Here is a 17580-nt window from a genome sequence, read left to right as displayed (position 1 = left end):
CAGGGAACAATGTTTGTTTTCACATAGATTTTAATTTGCAGTAGTAACTTATTTGTTTGTTTCATTTGAGTTAAATTCCTTCTTGCATATAACTATGTTATTGGTTCAACAATGCCCTGTACGTTGTACCAATACCTACCGGCTCGTAATTTATTTTCAATATTTTTATTTTGCTTATTATCTATATATCTATATTTTAAAAAAATTTAACAAAACGGTGTCACGTGATATCACTAAAGCAATGGCTCCACCCCTATTACCTTTTTAATTCTAATTCTAATAAAAGAAAAAAAAAAATAGGGGTGGACACACTCCGGCTCAAGTGGTGTACGTCGAAGAGATAAAGGGAGTAAAATGTAATATAAAAAATTCCCAAATACTATTGTATAATTGAACATCAAAGGATACATTAGGTTAATTAGAGGCTAAGTATTTAGTTTAAGCCTCATAAACATTAATAAAAAAGAAAAAGAAAAATTGATTAAGGAAGATGATAATTATAATTGGGAAAACATGGCTTTTGGCAGTAGCAATGGCGTGGAAGCCATAGAGAGTGCACTTTCCAAGAAGGAAACCCTCGCTTTTGCAGGCATCGTTACACTTGTCCCAGTTTAGACACACCCCCTTAAATTTATGGCTTAATTCAACACAAATCTTTGCCTCTGTAATAACCAATAAAATAAAATAAAATAATATGAAATAAATAATATATAAAAAAGATCTTCGTCCTTTTTGTTTCTTTTTTATTATTTTCAAACTTTATTTTTATGAAATTAATATACTCTCTCCGTCCTAATAATATATGAATGTGTTTGACTAAACACAAAGTTTAAAAAATAAAGGAAGACTGTTGAAGCTTGTAGCACTGTTTTAAAAGGCGAGAGCGTGAGACGAGACGTTTTACTTTATATGGGGAGAGGCAAAAGCCTCGAAACATAGGGCGTAAGCCCCACGGATCTTTAATTTTTTAATTTATGAATGAATAATATAGCATTATAACACAATAAAAATATAAACGATACATTATAAGTTCAAGAAAACTAAAAAGAATTAAAGAAACTCATATGAAATAAAATATTTAGCATGTTTTAGAAGTATAAATAATATAATATTGTTAAAGTTACTATAAAATATAAATTAACTACAAACTCTTTACTTTCAAATAATTAAAATTATAATTTCTTGAAAAATATTATCAAACTGCATATTTGACCCCTTTAAAAGTAAATACTAAATAATTTTATCAACGCTGTAATTTAAAATATTACTCCTTCATGAGTAAATATAAAATAATTTTTAACTAGTAAAATAAGAAATATATGATAATTTTGAGAGACATAGAACTACGACGTGAAGATCTATTAAGTAAAGATATAAATTTTGGTTATCTATTTTTAGAAGAAATATTTAAATGATATTCACATTCATGATGTTCTCAATTAGTAAATATGCAATACTATAGTTTGTTATTTGTGTTATTCACAATTTTTATATTCCTATAGATAAAAAGAACTTTAATCATCCATTTATTAAAGAATTTTGAGAGTCAACAATGCAAATTAGTGAATTCAACACATGATTTGCATAGGAACTGTTGGGCGAGTCTTGATCGTTAGGCGTGTTTAGGGCGCACAGTCGGGCGTTTAGGAGTGTAAGCCTCACAAAACTAAGCCCCACACATGAGTCTCAAGGCGTTTTGATAGTGCCCCGCCCGAGGCGAGCCTCGAGGGAGTCCCCAAAAAGCCTTTTAAAATACTGGCTTGTAGCCTAAAATAAACCATAGAAGTTTATGTGACTAAATATTATTGCATTAAAGATAAAAAGAAAACTAAATTGATGTTATTTTGAATAGTGCATGAATTCGAAGAGAGCGGAATTGATATAAAGGATTCAAAATCATCAAAATTTGAATTGAGACATAGTTGATTGATTGATTTATTATTTGAAGACGAAAAGACTAAAATACCTGAATTGCCCATGAAAAACAACATTAGGAGAAACAGAACTTTAAACAAAGGCAAAGAATGTTCCATCTTATTTGTTTATCCTCAAAAAAGGGATTTTTTGATAATCAGAAGATGAAACATCAGGTTAGTTTATATAGAGTTAATGATCAATTACTATTTAATGAGGTTTCATCCCTTTAATTATCTTGTTATTATTACTAGTTAATGAGGTTTAATCCCTTTATTTTTGGATATTGTTACTATTTAATGAGGTTTTATCCCTTTAATTATCTGGACATGAATGTGAAAGTAAAAACAAAAGAAATGGATTTTTTTTCGCTCTTAAGTCGAGGTCTCGGGTTTGACTTTCGAGCTTTGAGAATGAATTGAAAAATTACTACCAACCATGATAAAGCAGGCCTAGGATTATCCAAAATCAAATTAGAATAAACTTATGTTTGCAGAATTTTACATCGACGTGTAAGGATCCAAAATCAAATTCGAATAAACTTTTATTTTACATAGAGATATCGATACAATCAGAAGTTTAACATTGTTACATTTACGTAAATATCATAAGAAAATACAAACAGACAATGTAGTTATATTCAAGAAAAATATTTGTACTTTGGCAACCAACCAAAGATAGCATTTCCTATTCTTATTTTCCAATCTTGCTTTAGTTATATATATATCTCATTTTATGTTGTTGCTGGTGAAGAAAGAGTGACTAGTTAATAAAAGATGGCTATTCCTAAAATCTTGTCAACTTTTTTGGTTATTTTTCTTGTAGCTGGTGCTAAATTCCAAGTGTGTTTTGCATCTCGTTATGTTTCAGCTCCTGTTTCAGTGTCTCCTTCGCCCTTGTCTGGTCCACTCCCTGTATTTCCACTGCCTTTCGCTCCCGAGTTTCATATACCATCCTTGCCTCCATTTCCAAGCACTAGTCCACCGTCCACGCCTCTAGCTCCAGGCTTTCCTGTACCATCCGTGCCTGTGATTCCAGGCTTGCCTAGTTCTCCGTCCTCGCCTGTAATTCCAGGCTTCCCTGTACCAATCGTGCCTACATTTCCAGGCTCACCTAGCTCACCGTCCTCGCCTGTAATTCCAGGTTTTCATGTACCAATCGTGCCTACATTTCCAGGATCGCCTAGTTCACCATCCACGCCCCTAGTTCCGGGCTTCCCAGTACCATCCGTGCCTACAATTCCAGGCTCGTCTAGTTTACCGTCCTCGCCTGTAATTCCAAGCTTCCCTGTACCAATCGTGCCTACATATCCAGGCTCGCCTAGTTCACCGTCCTCGCCTGTAATTCCAGGTTTCCCTGTACCATCAATGCCTCCATTCCCAAGCACTAGTCCACCGTCCCCACTTTTCATTCCAATTTTCCCTGTACCATCCCTGCCTCCATTTCCAGGCACTATTCCACCTTACATGCCTCTAATACCTCCCTCTATTTCACCATCTATGCCTCCGGTTCCAGCTTCCTGTCCACCATCCGCGCCTTCGGTTCCCTACTCTACTCCACCTTCACCATCTATGCCTTCAATTCCCGTCTCTAGTCCACCAATCATGCCTCCAGCTCCAGCTCCTATTCCACTATCCATGCCTCCAGTTCCTGCCCCAGTTCCATATCATGGTATACCTGTTCCCGCACCAGGACCTACGCCTGCTGCTTCTGGCATCAAAGGTGCATACTGGCTTTCATGGCTAGCTGAAACGGTTCCTTCATCAAGCATCCCTACTGAATATTTCACCCACATTTTCTACGCGTTTGCTGTGCCTGATAATACATCATTCCAGTTGAACGTCAGCCAAGCTGACGAGCAATCAATGATTAACTTCACGGCTACAATCCATTCTAAGAGCCCTGCAAGAAAGACCATGTTGTCGATAGGAGGAGATACAGGTTCTCCGATTCTCCCCAGTATGATGAGTTGCCACGATAATCGCGCTGCATTCATCAAATCAACGATCGATGTAGCCCGAAAGTGTGGCTTTGATGGCCTTGATCTTGATTGAGAATTCCCAACCAAATCAGAAAACATGCACAATCTAGCATTACTATTAAAAGAATGGCGTCTCGCCATCAGCATAGAGTCATTAACTTCCTCTAGACCTCCACTCATCCTATCTGCCGCTGTTTCCTTCTCTCCTGATCCTCTCTTATCAGGTACATTTTATCCTAGAGAAGCTCTAAAAAACTATCTTGATTTCTTGAACCCCATGTGCTACAATTACAAGGGCTCGTGGGATACTTCAGTGACTGGTGCTCCGGCCTTGTTATACGATAAGTCTAGCAATATTAGCACCAGTTATGGAATTTCAGCCTGGAAACAAAATGGGGTTCCTTCAACAAAGCTAGTAATGGGAATTCCCTTATTCGGAAAGACATGGAAATTGAAGGATCCAAATGATCATAGAATTGGAGCTTCTGCAGTAGGAATTGGTCCTGGAACTCAAGGAGAAATGTCATATAATAATATAGTAACATTCAATTCAGAAAACAATGCCACTATAGTATATAATAATGAAACAGTTTCAACATATTCATATGCTGGAACAAATTGGATTGGATATGATGATATTAATTCCATCAAAGCCAAGATTAAGTATGCTAAGACTCAGGGAATTGGTGGTTACTTTTTCTGGGCACTTGGCTATGACAGCAACTGGACTCTTTCTAGAGCAGGTAAAATTCCTAAAGTTCTTCCACTTTTAGACATTCAGTTTAAGTTTTATGCACTTACGGTCTAATTCACAATTAGGACACTTATAAGGTAATTACAGTTAAATCTTTATGGCAAGTAATTAAATGCTAAACTTATAAAAATACCTCCTATAATAGGTTAAATGATACTAACCGATAAAGTTGTCGACATGTGACCAGAAGGTTACGGGTTTGAGCCGTGGAAACAGCCTCTTGCAGAAATGCAGGGTAAGGTTGCGTACAACAGACCCATATGGTCCGGCCCTTCCCCGGACCCCGTGCATAGCGGGAGGTTAGTGCATCGGGTTGTCCCTTTTTTTAATGCTATAAATTCTTTTACGAAATTAAATAAAAAAAGGACAGTCCGGTGTATAAGGCATCCCGCATTCATGCAGGGTCGGGAAGTCCCCCACCCAAACGGGCGATGTAGACAGCCTACCCTAATGCAATCATTAGTGACTGCTTCCACAGCTCGAATCCATGACCTATAGGTCACAAGGAGACAACTTTACGAACTTAAATACTTAGACATATATGTCCTCTTTTTCAAATTTATACTACTATTTATAGTATGAACATTTGAAACTGAATTAATGATTGTGTACAATGATTTCAGCTTCTATGGCATGGGATGACGAAATCTGAGATGCAGTTGCGCGTGCAGGATTAGGCATCGATCATTGGATCGTTTATTGAGTTTATTTGATATACCCTTCATTTCTATTTACACTTCACATTTGGATTATTGCTGAGAATTATGGTTTGTATTTGATGCATTTCTGGTTTTCTTTCTGTTTGGAAAATTTAATTTTTCTGTTAGGAATCACAAGCTTTTGCAGGCAGTGGAAGCTGCAATATACTGAAAGTTATGGATCAAAACCAACAGAAAACTGAAATTTCAGAATGTAAATTGTAACAATAGTTGAACTAGAGTACAATTTCTATTAGGACTTATCCATAATATAAGTCCAAAAGTTCTAAGCTAAAGTTTGTATTCTTCTACACTTACAAATTTTATTAGCTGAAGGTACATAGTACAGATGCTACAACATAAACAAACTACTCAGCTTTATTACACTTTCATTCATATATCAATTCAGTTCCAAGAAATTTTGAGAATCACGATTTATATTGTTATATATATATATAACAATAGCTGGTAGAGTTGGCAAAGGAAGAAAGCCTTCTTCCCTTCATCTCTTATGAAGCAATCCACAACTGTTTAGCTGCATAATAAGAAAAAGAAGAAAAAACAATTCTCTGTAAAAACTAAGAAATATAATCAATCTCAACTTAGGAACAATCTATATGCAAGATCTTTCTTCCCACTTAATTCTCAAACATTTCTTCTTAATCAGCAATTTAATTAATTTTGCTTAATCAAAATCTTAATATATGTTTGACTCCTATAAAGATATATGAAGCAAGAAGACCACATGATCTTTGCTAGAAGGATTTAATATATATACACCGACATTATAAAGAATTTTTGCACTTATCACATATTTTAACTTGTATGAGCAGGCGACCTGTCTTATTTTTCAGGCAATTAATCCCATTAGTTATATATAATACCTATAAAAACTGGTAATATCCATAGCAAGTATGATAAGATAGCTTGAAAGTAGAGTAAATGTTGTAACGGGGCCGGATTTAGGCCTAAAGTATGGTGTACTTGAACCCATGGTCTTTCCAGCAAACTAGGTATTTTATGTACATATTTCCTAGAAACGATCTAATATTATTTGTTGGCCCCCATGCTCCAGAAAGGTTGTATGTTGCACTTAGTTGAATATTGAGTTATTTATCCAAAGGAAGAGGGATCAATTCCCGCTAAGTACATATTTCTCTTTGTTTTTAGTAGTGAACCCATGTTATAGATATCCTATATCCACGTATGTGTTGTAACAATTTTTGTTTTTTGGAACCCATAAAAACCCGCAGCCGCTACAGCCTCTGCCCTTTGAATGAACACTTTGTGCGGCACTGGGTAAACCCCCACTATGTAGTAGCCTGCAAACTACACAGGGATGTAAACCGCACTAGGCAAGCTATGTGTGACAGGCTCCACCCAGAAGGCATTGAGAAGGATCAATCTCAGGTCATCCGTATGGATAATTGCCCTCCAAATCAACTGGCCATCCCGAAGGGACGTGTTGTAACAAGTTAAAGTAAAAGATCTTGACAGTTTACGCCGGAAAGATATGAAGTTGGACTAGTTTAGAAACACTAAGTAGGCAGAGGACTACTAAGGTGAAAAGACAGGACATATGACACTACCAGCGTATATAAGGTGAAAAGACAGGACATATGACACTACCAGCGTATATAAGTTAAATTCTTTACAAAAATAAGTGTAAGCAAATTACCTGTTCTGGAGATTTTCCAATCAAGATCACCAGCAACAGCCCAAAAGAAGTATCCCCGAAGTCTTTGAGCTTGAGCATATCCTATCTTCATTGAAACAGATCTAGTATCATCATATCCAATCCAAGAATTCCCAGCCACAGAATATGTAGAAACTGTTGCAATATCAAATACAACCTTAGCATTATTTTCTTCATTAAATTTCTCTACTTCCCTATATGTCATTGTCCCTTCATCTCCAGGACCAACACCAATTCCTGGTGCACCAATTCCATGTACATTAGGATCTTTTAATTTCCATGTCCTACCATATAATGGCAATCCCATAATTAATTTACTTCTTATTGCCCCGGCTTTAATCCATGACCTTAGTCCATAACTTGTACTAATGTTACTTTTCGTGTCGAATAATGCAGCTGGTGCACCCGTGGCAGAAGTGTCCCATGATCCGCGATAATCGTAGCACATTAAGTTAATCCAATCTAAATTCTTGTTAAGTGAAGGTACAGGGTATGATCTGAATTCACCAGATAAAAAAAAATCAACAGAGAAGTACACAGCTGCTGTGATCAAAAGGGGTTTCCTTTTTGTTGTCCAAGATTCTTTTTTTACCTCAACCCTCCATTGGTCTAATAAAATAGCCAAATTTTCCATGTCTTTTTTGTTTTGAGGAAATTCCCAATCAAGATCAATTCCATCAAAATTATACTTTCTAGCTACTTCTATGCTAGATTTTATAAAAGTCAAACGAGAGGCAGTTGTTGACGCCATGCGTGAAAATCTAGCTGGTCCTTCGCCCCCTCCACCGACCGAAAAAAGCGTCTTAACGGCCGGTCTTTTCGATCGGAGGGTGGAGGTGAAGTTGAAGAGGAGAGTGGACGTTTCGTCGTCGATAACGAATTTAAATGTGGTGTTGTTTGGAACAAGAAAAGCATAGTAGACATGAGTGAAAAAAGAAGTATCTATAGATGATGGTGGAAAAGTTGAAAATGCCCAAGAAGGATAATATGCTCCTTTGACTCCTTTAGATGGAGGGTGTGCCATAGCACAAGATAAGGCAAAACATAAGATCACAAAACTGAAAAGAACATGAGTTTTAGGACTAGCCATGGTTTTTTGATATTGAACAAGACAATACTACTATATGGCTCCTTAGTTTTGATCTCTATTTATAGATAAATGGAGCCTTGATAAAGTTCAAACTTGGGATTGTTCTCTCTTCTTCTTTTTTTGAAAAATAAACACTTTTATAGCTGCTCCCAAAATAATAGCCGAAATATTTTTGTATATTTTTTGTATATATATACATTATGTATGTTATATACAAAAATTATATAAATTTTATACATTTTTTTAACTATCGAATGTAATAATTTTTGGCGCGGGCTAAAAGTGATAATACCTTTTTGATTACTTTTTTGGTATTAAGGAATTGGCTGTTTCTATTTGGACCCATGAGATGAATAATATGACTTTTTATGTGTGGATGGAGTTTAAGATTACCTTAAGGAATTGGTACTATAATAGGTTGATATTTTTGACTGGTTGGTTATGGCTATTGTCCCACTACTTAATGGAGTTGTGCCTTCTGACTAATTCAACGTAAGAGGATCATTTAATATAACATGAACCAGCAGAGAAAAAGTCTTATTAAGATTAAAACAAGCTTATGTTATCTAATGAACGTAGAAGATGCATTTTAATATTTAATGGAATATATTGAGATATCACTTGATCTTTGGATCTTGCGCCACTACTTTTAACTCGATTCCCTTAGGATTCAGGCATAATTATAGTAATTTAACTGACATTAATAATAAAATATATTGATAATATAAAACTCTTTACATAATAACACACAAAACTTACTCACTCGGGTTCATATTACTTGTCATGTTTGTCATTTGCGTGCCCCTTAAGAAAATACTACGGCAAAAAGAAATGTATCCCAATACACGAAGTATTCCGCATTCACGAAGGGTCCAGAAGAGGGCGGCATCCCAAGAGGTATGTTATAGGCTACCTACCTTGATGCAAGCATCAATGGTTGTTAAATGGCTCAGACGTGTGACCTATAGGTCACACGGATACAATTTTACCGTTGCTACAAAGCTCTCATTCCTTAAGCAAATACTAAATACAAGAATAATTTAACTAAATTATCCTTATTTATTCTTTAATCTCGATTTAATGCTACTTTTACTTTCACCATATTAATCTCTCTCCACATTTATAAAAATACGGAAAAGAAATTCACTCTATCTTGATTTTTTAAAATGACAAATATTTTGGACCAGCAACCACAAAAAGGTAGTCCGGTGCACGAAACATCTCACATTCACGCAGGGTCCGAAGAAAGTCGCACCCCAACAAGTGAGATATAGACAACCTACTCTGATGCAAGTATTAGTGACTAATTACACGACTCGAACGCACGACCTATAAAACACACAAAAATATTTTTTGTTTTCGTTTTAAGCCTCCTCTTCAATTATTTTTGGTAACCGCAATAAATAAAATGGACGGGAGAGAGTAATAAGTAAATAATTTTTTAAATTGTAGTGGGGTTGACCCTTCTCACCTCAATGAACATGCCCCATGAAGTAAATGGCCAGGTACGGAGCAATTAAAGGACACATAAATCATAATGGATATGGACCACAAGAGCACCAAATTTCAGCAATGACTTAGTCATGGATTAAACAGTTTATATACGTATGGAATATTCTTGAAAATTAAAATCTTGAATGAGAACTAATTCTTTTTTGTTATAAAATATAGCTTAGAGTAACAATATAAAACAAGAAAAAATAAGTTAAGAGATATAAAGAGAAAGAGAGGAGAGATTCTTATTTCTTCTTCAATTGTGTGTTTTTTCCTATCTATTACAAGACCTTTATATATGCATGAAACGTGAAAAAAAATATGTTATTGAATATGTCATTAAACATAGAAATATGTCCTTAAATATGTCATTAAGCATTTGAGAAAATCATGGAGGAAGAGTAGATATCCACCATAATTTTATTTTTCTTGTAACATTCCCCCTTGGATGTCCATAGATAACGTGTCTCGTTAAAACTTTTTTTTAAAAAAAACCTATGGAAAAAAAATCTTAGTGAAGAAAAAAGAGTACACATGTTTAGGAATAAGTCTTTTGGTTGCCTCGTTAAAAACCTTGCAAGGAAAACCCAGTAGGACAAAACCTTGTAAGGGAATGAGAGTATAACGTGTATTAGCTCCCCCTGATGAGAGCATCAATTCACATCCTTGAGCCTTCGTATCCCAATCTTGTATACTAGTTTATTGAAGGTTGACGTCGGTAGAGATATGGTGAATAAATCAACTATATTATCACATGAACGAATCTGTTGCACATTGATATCACCATTCTTTTGAAGATCGTGTGTGAAAAATAACTTTGGTAAAATGTGCTTTATTCTACTCCTTTTATGAATCCTCCATTCAATTGGGATATGCATGCTGCATTGTCTTCATACAAAATTGTGGGTAGTTTGTCATACTTCAAACAACATTTGTATCTAATAAGATGTATTATAGACCTCAACCATACACATTCTCAACTTGCTTCATGAATAGCAATTATCTCAGCAAGATTAGATGAAGTAGCCACGATTAATTGTTTAGTCGATCACCTCATAACCAACAAGATCAGGATCGCAATCATTGCCATAAAATAAGCCCATATCGGTAGTCCCTTTTAGATACCGCAATATGTGTTTGATTCCATTCTAATGTCTCCTTGTAGGAGCAAAGCTATATCTTGCTAAGACATTAACTGAAAAAGTTATGTCAGGCCATGTAGTGTTAGCAAGATACATTAGTGCACCAATTGCACTAAGATATGGTACTTCAGGACCAACAAGCTCTTCATTATTTTCATGAGGTCGGAAGGGATCTTTATTTATATCGAGTGATCTCACAACCATCGGGGTACTCAATGGATGTGCTTTATCCATATAAAATCGCTTTAAAATCTTTTTAGTGTATGCTGATTGATGGACAAAAATTCCATCTTTCATATACTCAATTTGTAGACCAAGACAAAATTTTATCTTTCCAAGATCTTTCATTTTAAATTATTTCTTTAAACAGTCTACTGCTTTAGGAAGCTCCCAAGGAGTTCAAATGATATTTAAATTATCAACATACACGACGATTATAATAAATTCAGATCCAAATATTTTTATAAAGACACAAGGATAAATTGAATCATTCTTATACCCTTCTTTCAACAGGTACTCACTCAGGAGATTATAGCACATGCGCCCTGATTGTTTCAATCCGTATAAGGATTTTTGAAGCTTTATTTAATAAATTTCTTGGAAACCTTAATATGCTTAAGAACAATTTAAATCTTTCAATGATTTCCATTATATGCATATCAAGTTTTTCATGTATTGCTAGATTAAAACCTGAAATGACTACATCCACCATAGGAGAACATGTCTCTATATAAGCAATGCCAGGATATTTACAAATCTTTTTGTGACACAAGTCGTCTTTATGTCTATCGACTTGACCTTTTTTTCACACAAGAACACATTTATACCTCCACTAGCTTTATACTTTCAGGTGTTGAGACTATCCGTCCAACTTCATATTTTTCAAGTGAAATCAATTTTATTGCGTATTTTTCATTTGGCCAATCATTTATCTGTCCAAATTTTATGACAGATTTGAGCTCAAGATCCTCATCAATATTAATAAAATTGAGCGCTACATTATATTAACAACATCGTCAACGGTCATCTTATATCGGTTATATTATTACCCAATAAAGACATAACTTATTAAGATCTCTTTTATCTCATTATTTTCAGGTACCTGAGTCTCTCTCATGAGGTCTTATGAAGTGCTATGTCATGGTGCTCTTCTAGAGCACTTGCCTCCTTATTATGACCATCTTGAACATTTGCTCCTCTCCTTCTTCAAGGAGTTTTATCCTTGGAACTGATTAGTCTATTATGCTTCATGCATGCCATAGACTATATTCATTATGAACTTTATTTTATTTGGAGCATTAGAAGCTGGAATATGACATTTAGCTTTGGGTCAGCAAATACGCCTAATAATATTTTGCAAATGAATTATCACTTGAATTTCAAGTTCACATTTTCTCGTACAGGGATCTGGATGTACTCATAATAATTTATTACATGCATTACTTTTTCAGCTGCCCATTTTATCCCCCTATTGTTGGGATCACCAACACATATCCCTAGCCTTGTTTGGGGATCCATCTTTGTGCATTGTGGTGGAAAAATTAAATCATATAGCACATTCATATTTCTAGATGGAAATTATTTGGTTCCTGACCCTGAACCGATTGTGATAAGGAGAACTTATCATAACTTGGCTAGATGCGTACAAGTGCCATTGTATATTAAATAATACATTACATACCAAATTTTATTTTGGCAGTTTGGTTCTCATAACCAACAGTTTAGCTATAATTGAAGGCATACAGTTTATGCTAAACCAACTTGGATTTAAACCAATATTATCAAGATAAATCATCATAATTTATATTCTGGAACTGTGCTCTAATAATTTGAGCAATCAATCTTGCAAAAGTCAAACTGCAAGTTGATAACAAATGCACATGTGACCATAGAATAGATGCATCTATTAAAATCATATAATAGTAAACGGTCCATATGGTAAATGAATGGGCCCATATATTTATCACCTTTTATTTGTTCCAGAAATTATGGGATTCAATCCCAACCTTAACTGGTATATCATGAGAATAAGCAGCACAAGAGAATTCTTGAAGAATCTTCTATTTCTTCAATATATGCCAATGTAATTCTCAATTAATATTTCGCATCATAATTGAACCGGGATGGTCAACCGGTCATGCCAACTAATATTTATTTTAGTAAACCTCAAGTTTACTTGTGACATATGATTACATCATCATGCTTATATTTGTGTAGTACAAATAGAAAGAAAATCAGGTAACCTTTCATATTTACCCGTTATGATTATAGAAATATGAAGATATTCAATATTCCTTTCATTTATAGTCTCAATATGCCAACCACTTTGACTTATACATTTGAAACTCAAAAAGTTTCTTTTGAGACTTCACAATATCAATATCGTGAATAATTTTATTCATCCGGATAGTAACAAATTAATTTTTCCAGAGCTCTTAAGAACTTTTGTATTACAAGATCTTTTGTCACACCATTCATATGGTAAATGTCTCCTTCACAGAGAAAATTATATCATAATAAATTGTCATGGTCAAAATCATCATAAGTAAAATTATTTCTTGCTTTAATTTTGTATTTAATAACCTTTTATAAGGCATAACAAAATATATTTTTTTGGCGTATCACACGTACGCGACCAATGACATTGTCACGACCCAAAATCTATTAAGGCCGTGATGGCGCCGGACACCACTGTCAGGCAAGCCAACCATAATTCGAATAACTTAATTACACATTTTTAGTATTTTTGAAATAAAAATTTCTTCAATGAAATAGTAAAGATAAAACTCATAGAGTAAATGATAAATATTTTTAGCAACTAAATTTCTAAACAATTCACAACCATTCCCAAAACCCGGTGTCACAAGTGCATGAACATTTACTAGGAAATTTAAAATAAAATACAGCATCTGTCCAGAATACAAATTAGACAGGAAAATATAATAACTCTAAAGGAGACTTTGTTAGCTGCGGATCGTAATATAGAATGCAGCTCACCTACGTCCCCACAATTATTAACCATACCTTTGTGCCCACAAGGCCGCTATACATATATGTACCTGCACAATAAAATGTGCAGCAAGTGCAGTATGAGTACGAAAATAACGTATACCCAGTAAGTATCAAGCCGAATCTCGAAGTGGTAGAGACGAGATAACCGACTTTGACACTCACTATGGGTCAATAATAATAATTGAAATAAATTATAATTATTCAAATCAGCCTGATTCACAGAGTTAACAATAATTTTATTCACTTAGCAGAAAATAATAAAAATCCTTCAAATGCAATAATTTTTTAATTTATTAATTAAATCATGCAATTTCAATAAAACTTCCAATTTATCAAATAACTTTACAAGCTCCAATTCAATTTCATTAAATTTTCAATTTATCAATTAAATCTCATCTACAGGAATAACAATTTAATTCCTTAACAAGCAAGAATAATAATTCATTAAATTTCAAGGATTTTTCAATTTATCAGTTAGCTTCGCAAGCTGAAGTAAACTATTAAAGTATCGTGTAATTATTATTATTAAGCACGATTTCTGCCGAGAACGTACAACCCGATCAAGAGTGTCGTGTACACTGCCGAGGGACGTGCGGCGCGATCCATAGATGCATCTATCCTGCCGAGGCGTTCGGCCCGCTTCACAAGAAAGGAGGACACTTTCTTATGTACCTCCGGAAGGAGAGTATATTTATTATGAGATAAATTCGGGAGGAGAACAATTTTTTTTAACAATTAATTGATTTAAACAGAAAATCAAGCATATGAGATTTCCATCCTTTAATATCTTTATCTAACAATTCACATATATATATATATATATATAAATCAAGCATATGAGATTTTCATCCTTTAATGACTTTATCTAACAATTCACAATATTTTCATATATATATCAATTAATATTAATTAATCAAGGAATATAATTTACACAAGTAATTCATGCTTTGAGTCCTAAACTACCCGGACTTTAGCATTTATAGTAGCTACGCACGGACTCTCGTTACCTCGTGCGTACGTAGCCCCCGCAATTAACAACAATTATTCAATTTAATCCCTATGGGGTAATTTTTCCCTCACAAGATTAGACAAGAGACTTATCTCGTCTTGCTCCAATTTAATCCACTAGAAGGCCTTTTCCACGATTATCCAACTCTGTCTGGCTCGAATCTAGCCAAAATAATATGATACAATCACTAAAAATTATATGAATCAATTCTATAAGAAAATACTATATTTTTAATAAAAATTCAGAAATTAATTAAAATTTCATCCGTGGGGACCACGTCTCGGAATCCGGAGAAAGTTACAATATCTGATAACCCATTAAATTACGAGTCCAACCATATCAGTTTCACTCAAATCCTACTTCGAATCGATACCGAAATCTCAAAAATTCGTTTCTATGAGATTTCTAAAAATTTTCCAAATTTTAATCTCAAAACACTAATTAAATGATGAGAACAATGATATATTTATGTTTATAGACCAAATCTAAGTTAGAATCACTTACCCCAATGTCTTTCCCTTGAAAATCTATCAAAAATCGCCTCTGCTCAAGCTCCAATTTGTTAAAAATGGCGAATTGGACGAATGCCCTCTTTTATAATTCTGCCCAAGCAGCCCTCGATCCTCGGCCTCGATCCTCAGTCTCGATCCTCAGCCTCGATTTTTGGGAGCTCGATTTTGGGCCTCGATTTAGGGCCAGAATTTTTAACAGAAAGGAAAAATTGCAGCAGCTGTTTTAAGTCCAACTTTTGATCCGTTAACCATCCGAAACTCACTCGAGGCCCTCGGGACCTAAACCAAATACACCAACAAGTCCTAAAACATCATACGAACTTATTTGAAACTTCAAATCACATAATACGACGCTAAAACCACGAATTATGCTCCCATTCAAGCTTAATGAAACTTAAAATTTCCAACTTCTACATTTGATGTCGAAACTTATCAAATCAACTCCGATTGACCTCAAATTTTACACACAAGTCATAAATGACATAACGGAGCTATGAAAATTTTCGGAACTGGATTCCGACTCCGGTATCAAAAAGTTAACTCCTCGGTCAAACTTCCAAACTTAAATTCTTGTTTTAAGCCATTTCAAGCCTAATTTAACTACAGGCTTCCAAATAAAATTTCGAACACGCTCCTAACTCCAAAAATTACCATACGAAGCTGTTGGAATCATCAAAATTCTATTGTGGGGTCGTTTGCATATAATTAGACATCCGGTCACTATTTAAACTTAAACTTTTAATGTTTTTTTTCAAAATTTCATATCTTGGGCTAGGGACCTCGGAATTTGATTCCGGGTATACGCCCAAGTCCCAAATCACGATACGGACCTACCGGGACTGTCAAAACACTGATCCGAGCTCGTTTGCTCAAAATATTGACCAAAGTCAAACTTAGCCTTTTAAAGCCAACTTAAGGAACCAAGTGTTCCGATTTCAACCCAAACACTTCCAAATCCCGAACCAACCATCCCCACAATTCATAAATCATTAAAGCATATACAAGAAATTTTATTTAAGGGAACAGGGTTCTAAAAGTTAAAGCGACCGGTTGGGTCGTTACATTCTCTCCTACTTAAATATACGTTCGTCCTCGAACGTGCTAAGGAGTGTTCCGGAGTTATCCAAAATTACTGTTTAACACCTCGTGCACCTACTCATGATACCACACCCAGTTGAGCACATTAACTCGAGCCAATCTTAAAATTCTCCCATTTATTTAGGCAAATAAGCCTTAGAGCCCAATTCTAACATCCAGAATTCTCCACCATGCCTGTTTCTAACCTATGAATGCCGTATCAATCCCTACACGATGCACCAATACATGATTGCATACCTTTGTTGAATTTAGACCATGCACCGCATCATTCACATAACTATAATAACATCCTCCGATAACAATAGCCAAAATTCCACGAATCTGATGTTCACAACACACCTCATGATACATATAAGTCCTGTTCCAACTCTTGAAATGCTTCCACGATGGAAGAAATGTGTAGAAATTCATAATCAACTGCCGAGTCAACAATTATTGAGTTTCTCCTTCTGACAAGAACCATTGCCTCATTATAACTAAATAATGGTATTTGCTCTTTATTACACTCCATATAATCCGATCGCACTGATCCCGAATCCAATAATCTCGTCTCACCAAGTATAAGCTACTCAGGCACACCTCAGACACGATAAAAAATCCTCATATGACGCCACAATTAGCTAATAAGATACAGACTCGATTGCGATACATAAGGAAAACAAACTCTGGGAAGGATTACTCAACCCACGTGACTAATTAGACAACTGAAAATGTGTCATGAACCTTCCTCAGAAAACGGGACACAAAACACACAAAATAGAATATAGGTGATTGTACTCGACATCACACTGTTGCGGTGTGCAACCCGATCCACACATGATACCGTTGCGGCGTGCAACCCGATCCAAACAACATACCCGTGGCGGCGTGCCACCCGATCCGCACAAATAGAATCTATAAGAAAATACTTACCGAGCTAGAATGTTCATTACTACAAAATATCTGAATATCGGACACAAGCACGCTCAATGCATAATATCATCCCTGGAAGGACCGACAGCGCCATACGCTACAAAACTTAAGCACAACTAAGGTGCGATATATGATCTGAATCTCGAGATCCATCCTGCTCACACAACACCATCGCTTCGCGAAACCTCAACACATAAGAATTATATCAAGCCGTTTCATAACTCACATGACACAATATAGTATTACACGAAATAACCGATGACATCCA

General features: G+C 35.2%; 1 protein-coding gene and 1 pseudogene across 1 annotated transcript; one reads left to right on the top strand and one right to left on the bottom strand.

The window, feature by feature from the left end:
• Positions 1 to 2633: 2633 nt before the first annotated feature.
• On the top strand, positions 2634 to 5801 carry LOC108943503 (class V chitinase CHIT5-like; annotated as a pseudogene).
• Positions 5542 to 8185, bottom strand: LOC104086933 (nod factor hydrolase protein 1-like). The gene is made up of 2 exons (XM_009591293.4): positions 7026 to 8185; positions 5542 to 5882 (listed from the first exon to the last, which is right to left on the bottom strand). The coding sequence occupies exons 1-2, from the start codon at positions 8131 to 8133 to the stop codon at positions 5857 to 5859; spliced, it is 1134 nt and encodes a 377-aa protein (XP_009589588.1). The 5' UTR covers positions 8134 to 8185; the 3' UTR covers positions 5542 to 5856.
• Between the last annotated feature and the right edge of the window lie 9395 nt (positions 8186 to 17580).

This window comes from Nicotiana tomentosiformis, chromosome 11, assembly GCF_000390325.3.
Source record: "Nicotiana tomentosiformis chromosome 11, ASM39032v3, whole genome shotgun sequence".
Classification (NCBI taxonomy): Eukaryota; Viridiplantae; Streptophyta; class Magnoliopsida; order Solanales; family Solanaceae; genus Nicotiana; species Nicotiana tomentosiformis.
The sequence above is the reverse complement of the archived record's forward strand: the minus strand, read 5'-3'. Positions and strand labels throughout refer to the sequence as shown.